The following is a 6,402-nucleotide window of genomic DNA, read 5'->3' as shown; positions in this document are numbered from 1 at the left end:
CGCCCCAGCCGGGGTGGGAAGAGCGGCCCGGCCTTCCCGGACCGGGGGTCTGCGCCTTCAGCTGTCCCCGGCATGTGTGCGTCCCGCAGCCCCTCCGAGACGGCTGTCCTGACCTTGCGCCGCTTTCTAAGAGCCGACAGCCGAGAAAGGAGCATGCCGCCCTGTTTGATTCTTAGATATCTCCTAGAAATACAGACCGTGAAACACTGGGAATGCTGCACGGGTACTGTCTGTGGTGAGAGATCAGAGATTCTTCCCTCTTCACCGGTTTAAAAGAAAAAAAGGTCATAAAAGTAATGGTTCTCATGGCAGAGCCTCACGATTACTGCATAGCAGAGTATCTGTCTCCAATGTTCCTCTTAACCAGCAGCAATCATTCCATGTAACAACAGCCAGTGTTAATTCACCCACAACACTTTGAGTTTGTGCACTGGGCTCGATGTCTCCAAGGTGGTAGCTGATGAAACCACAGTTCTCAATGTCCCTGTTAGCAGGCCATCCACCAAACATTTCCACAGGCTGCAAGGAGAGGAAAGCACAGCATCTGAACATGAGCCATGGCAAGCCAAGGTGCTGGGGACTGAGAATCAGCACCTCAAGCCCATATCAACCATTAAGGCCAATGGCAAGTGTGAGGAAGAATTGGTCAAGGGTGTGGATCCCAGATCTGCAGCAGAAAAAGTGGAGGTGGGGCATAAAGAGGCAAGGCCAGGAGACTTGGATCTGTTGTCTCCCACAAGTAGGGTTCGATTCAGGGCTCACTTGGCTGGCAAGCCATACAAGGTGCATGCTCTGGCCAGCCAGGTCCAGAAGTGCCTGCAGGACTGTGGTGGCAGGACAGCTGGGCAGAGATCCCAGCAGGCCAGTTCTTCAGAAGGAGGGACTGTAGAAATTTGTGAGGAGAAGAGCAAAGCTTTCAAAAACTCCAGACTGGCATCCCTGGAGCAGGGGTGAAAGGGCCCACTGGAGGGGCCTGAGGGGCAGGAGGAGTATACAGAGCTGATGGAGGGTCATTCTGGCAGCCCAGACCCCACAGCAAAAGTTCTGTCCCAGAAGGAGATGATCAAGCGCAGGTAGTGCTGTGAGGAGTGTGGTAAAGCCTTTCTGTGGCTCTGCCACCTCAAGAAGCACGACTTTGTCCATTCTGGCCACAAGCCCTTCCTGTACATGGAGTGTGGCAAGAGCATAGTTCAGAGGGGAGCTTCGAGGCCCATGTGTTGGCCCACAAGTGCGCACCCAGTATGACAAGGCTTATGCGCTCCCCGAGTGACATGGTCATCATCCAGAAGTGGTGGAGGTCGAGACTGGGACCTGACTATCCCAGCCTGCTTATTACTAAAATGAGGTAAAAAGACAACAAAAAAACTAGCTCTCTTGTCTCTGTTCCCACAAGGCCCTGTGCTCAGCCCCAGGCAGAATTAGCAGTCTTGGAGGTAACTGCCTGTGTAAATGTGTAGCTGCTCCTTGAAGCTGTGAGCCTACACATGCCACATGCCAGTCCTCATGCAGGGAAGTCATTGGCTGTTGATGGGAATAGTTTCTTGGAGAAGACACCCACAATGTTAATGAGCAGTGCTTCTGCTCCGCCTCTGTCACACTGTCAGTTGGTGACAGGTGCCCTGTGGGGAAGGCAGGAAATGTCTCAAAGCAGCGACTTTGAACAATGCCTCCCTTTCATGATTTTTTAATTCTTGTTATTCAACAAGGTGCTTTCCTGGGCTTTTACTCTTGGAGCTCAGCAACACTTCTGATCAAATATTTGAAGGTGATGCTCATGCCAGACATTACTGTAATCTTGTAATATGAAGACCATTTTTCACAATTAGCAGAAGCAAAGTCCTGCCATGGAGCTAGGGCTGAGTGTTCCTTCTCCACTCTCACCTGGTTTGCTTGCTGCCAGCTTCCTGGCCTTATGGTGACTGGACAGTCTGTCTGAGGACATGAAAAGGAGAGTTTTGTCTCACTGTGAAAATAGCATTGTACAGTGCAATTTTCACTGTCCCCAGCTGAAAGATTTTCTCTTTCCTCTCCGGGTTCAAGTTGAGTTCATTAGTCTGTTTCCCTTGTTTCTTTTCTCACATACTTGATTCTTCTCTTCCACTTCTTTCCTTCTCCCACACCAAAAAGCTAAAAGACAGCACCACCACAACTACACCCCAATATTCCCTCTGCTCCGTCTTCTTCAGTGCCTGTTTGCCGACTGAAGCATGCTGATGGAAATTGGTCCTGTTTCAGGAAGGAAGTGCACAGTTCCCAATGCCATGAACTTGACCTCAAAGGAAGAGACTGACAATACCAGACCTAACAGGTCTTTCAGACTTGCCCACTCTGCACTCTTTTTTCACATGTTATACAAACACCACTTTCATTTGCTGCATCCTCAGTTTTAGTTGTTCTTGCTCTCTGTCTTGTGCCTCTCTAACACCTGCAATTCCCCAAAATTTTTTGTTTAGTGGCTTTAAATTCTCTGGGCTTCTTATGCCCACTGCATATAAAAGAGAAAGGATAGGGAAAACATCAGTAGCATAGTTTCCTCTTGGGGTTCTATGAATGCAGTCATGTGACACTCTGAAAAGTCATTCTTTGCGGTTTTCTACATTAAACGTTTTTTTTTTTCCCTAAACTTTTTTGACTGGTTTGCAGACAGAGTGCTACAGTCAGATCCATGACACTTTGATGTGAAGTGAGGATGGAAGGTGAATTCAACTGATAAACATTGGGTGTCTTTATTTTTAACTATTTTCCTTAAAGTCAGGGGGCACATGAGCTGAGTCTTCACCCTGAGTGCTTGGAGCACAGGCATATGGGGGGGGGGGGCTTGTATTTGAAGCTGCAGTGCTTCCTACTGTTCCCTCTTTGGTGCCTATCCAAACTCAAATATTGACACAGTTGCAGAGTGTTCTTACTGGAGCTGGGCTTGTGTGCTGTGTTTTGAAGCACATGCCCTCTGTCACATCAGAACTGGGAGAGAAGGGGGAGCAATGGGGGGGAAGGGAAGGGGAAAACCAAAGCCCCTATTTCCTAAACAGATGACCTGCTTCTTTATTCTGAGGTAACAGGAGAGAAATAGTAGAAGCAATTATGAATTCAGAGGTCTTCAGAGAAACATTGATCACCTAAGAGTTGATCTGAGTAGCTGGGGCAGGTCTGTGCTGCGCTGCACGTATCACTTGGTTGCAAGATAAACTCGACTAATCCTGACTGAGGAGCCCATAGGGGACTCTGACTGGGCACCTGGTGATGGTGCCATGACTGTGTCTTTGTCTTTATCTTAGAAACACCATGTTCTTATGTGAAAAACCTTTTGCTTGACAGTAAAATGATGAATAAAGTTGTTTACTCCTAAGAAAATCCTACAAAAGCCCTGAAGACCATAATGCTGGTGAACCTCAAAATGGATAGGATCTGTACAGGGTGCCATGGCCTGAGTAGATACTGTCCAATGCTGTATAGCTTGGTGTTTGCAGCATCTGAAGGGGTCTAGGATTATCTAATGCTCTACCGTTTCTTGTATTTTTTAATTACTACATTGTGGGCTCTGAATGCCTTTCTTACTGGGATCCATAACAAACACTTGCACCAGTGCATTACATTTGGTGTAGGCAGCAGCATCCTGCTGAGAAACACCTTTCTGGAAGAAGGATAGCAAGGAAAAGGATAGGTACCTGCTTGGTCCTATATGCTGGCATGGGCTTCACCAAGGCTTTGGGGCGCTGCTGCAGCACTCTGGGGTGACAAGTGCACAAATCTTTCGGATAATTGGGGTCCTTCATGCTGGCAGGGCTCACTGGTTATCAGGCATGCATGTGAACTTCAGTGTTACACTTAAACTTCACACCACATTCAGGGTTCAGCCCTTGGCCAATTTGTAAACTGGCTTAAAGCTGACCAAGAGGTTTGAACAAAAAGGCAGCAGCAGGCTGCAAGGGAAGGGGATGATTCTCTGGGTCCTAAAGTCCTTCTGACTCAGCAGCTCCCCTGTCCTCAGGGGCAGGGGAACCCCTGTGTGAGGGGATGGGGTTTCATCTTTGTGATTGTATCCAAAGTGTTACTTTGATTGAACTGTGATCAAACTGTATAACTCACTTCAGGAACATATTGATAAATACCCCAACTATTGAACCAGCAAACTCTCCATCATAGAGCAGACAAAGGCCCAAGAAAATGGGCCAAGGACAAACCTTCTATATTCTGCTCCCTGAAAGTTGGAAAAATAGTTACATAGGAAAAAATAATTGCTAATGGCTTTCTTCATTTAAAAAGAAGAGTCAACACATAGAGGGAAAGAGATCAAAACTCCCAGCTGTGTTAAAAGCCAGAACTGTGGGATGGTAAAGCTATGAATCTTAACTCTCTTGTCCTAAGAAAGAAAACAGCATCCATCATTCATGAGTGGGTGAAGGTAGAAAGAAAATGAAATGATAATGAGTTGCTTACAGGAATGGTGAACAGGTGGAAGAGTTAAATGTTGAAGGGGTAGAAGTCAAAACCCCTGGAGAGGTGGTAGCTTATGCATGCTGTGCTGCTGCAGAGGCTAACCATATGAGTGGGAGAAACAGAGAGGAGCCCTAGAAGCACATTACAGAACAGAAAAGGCCACAATGTAAAGAGTCAGCATCTCAAATTACTAACGTTGTTGTAAGATACCAGTAGGGCTGGAAAGTGTCCCAGGATGTAGTGAAAATCTCCAATTTACAAAGCAAAACCAATGTAAAGAAATAGTAGAAACTTAAGTGATGAATGTAACTATGAGTAATCTAGAGACAAAAGGCTTCAGCAGTTATAGTTAACGACAGAGTTGTCCTGATAGGTGGGTTCGTCCTATGTCACAAGGAGAAAGAAGAACAGCAACTGGAAAAGAAGCAGCCAAATATAGTGACAGAATCATCAGTTTCAGTAAGGCTTCTATAAACAAGTGCTTAAGCAACAAAATGAATGTAGGAACCAGAACAGAAGTAATACTAAAGAAAGATGGCATAGTTAAGTATTGGAAGATATTCATACCTCTCTGATAATCCAGCTTAACTGCTGTATTGTAGCATTGCTTATTGTTAGCCTTATATACTGCATGATACCATGAAAGGTGCTAATGCCTTTCCTTTAAAGGGAAGACAAGAAGATGGTAAAAATCTATGCATAACAATGTTGACTTAAGCTGCGGTGTAAGGTAAGGGCTGCCTGGTTTATTATAATAAGAGACAGAGAGAGATTCAGGAATGAAGAAAAGTGACAGAGTATTGGAAACTGTTTGCGCCCATCCCACAGCAAGGAGTGGAGGTGGCTGCTGTGTAGGACACGGCAGCAGCTCTGACTTCACCACTCTTCCCAAACCTGTTTGTGCTTTGATGCCTCCTTTCTGTCCCTGCCTGTGCTCTTTGACTAAGTGCTGCTTCCCGGCTAAGTAACACGGGTTGTTTGTAGGGTTGTGTCTAATTTCAGAAACACTTCTCCACCCAGGTCGTCTCCACTCAGGGCATCCCAGCCATTCCCAAAAGTGTCTCTCCAAAATCTCAGGGGGTGGAGCAAGTGCGTGGATGAGAACAGGAGACATTCTTATATGAAGCAGGGAGCCTCTGCAACTGCTCTTTGTACCAGTGGCCACAGAGTCATTCCTCAGCCACCCTAATGCTAATATTTGCACTCCTTCTATGGAGATAAACATCACAGATGTATCTGCTGCACAGAGGCTCAGCACAAAACATGCTTCCTGCTGGCAGAAAGCACTTTCATGCCATGTGGCAGTTCCTGAAACTACTCCCACCCTGCCCTGCTTTCTGCTGTTTTTTCACTCTGCCAATGTTCTGCTTGCTGTAGGAATCACTAGAGCTTTCCCAGCTCTGGTAGCGCAGTTCTTGACTTATTAACTGATGTCATGACATCCAGACCAGTCCCGCCTCTCTGCTCCTGGAAGCCCTTGTTTTCCTGTCTAGTTTGGGGTATGCTAGCTCCCTGCTTGTCAGAGCTTCTGTTTCCTTTTTGGATGTGCTTTAGCGTGTTCCACTGTGGGGGAATAAAATGGGAAGCCCAAACTTCATGCAGCTTCATCCTCCTCCACTCAGCAGGGAATTGTAAGGCAGTGGGAAGTATGCACTGCCAAGGGCATTGCTGACCTAACTGGTTAAATTCCAAATGGGCTGTTAAAGGCACCCCTTCTGCTCCTTTGGCATTGGTGAGGGAGAAGGGGGAGACAAACCCTATGTTCTGGTGCCAAAATAGCTGGGGCTGAGCTTGCTGATAACTGCAGGGAGAAAAGACAACTGAACTCTAGGGAGAAGTAGAGGGGCTTGCAGCTAAAGAAAGGAGGACTGGGAGTGGCTAAGGAGCTCTCTTGCTGCCTGCAAGGCTACTAGAGAAGAGGTCTCTGAGAAGAGTCAGCATGGTGGGGAGGCAGTGATGGTGCCA

The 6,402-nt window shown here is 46.8% G+C and overlaps 1 protein-coding gene across 1 annotated transcript in view; it reads right to left on the bottom strand.

Annotated features, from left to right (window-relative positions):
• Positions 1-1,807: 1,807 nt before the first annotated feature.
• The window catches only part of CKAP5 (cytoskeleton associated protein 5), a 70,494-nt gene continuing 65,899 nt past the window's right edge, over positions 1,808-6,402 (bottom strand). The window contains exon 44 of the mRNA XM_064657930.1: positions 1,808-1,932. Coding sequence (XP_064514000.1) covers positions 1,823-1,932 — 110 coding nt within the window. The 3' untranslated portion in view covers positions 1,808-1,822. The remainder of the gene's footprint in view (positions 1,933-6,402) is intronic.

Source organism: Pseudopipra pipra, chromosome 6, assembly GCF_036250125.1.
Source record: "Pseudopipra pipra isolate bDixPip1 chromosome 6, bDixPip1.hap1, whole genome shotgun sequence".
NCBI classification, from domain to species: domain Eukaryota; kingdom Metazoa; phylum Chordata; class Aves; order Passeriformes; family Pipridae; genus Pseudopipra; species Pseudopipra pipra.
The sequence above is the reverse complement of the archived record's forward strand: the minus strand, read 5'-3'. Positions and strand labels throughout refer to the sequence as shown.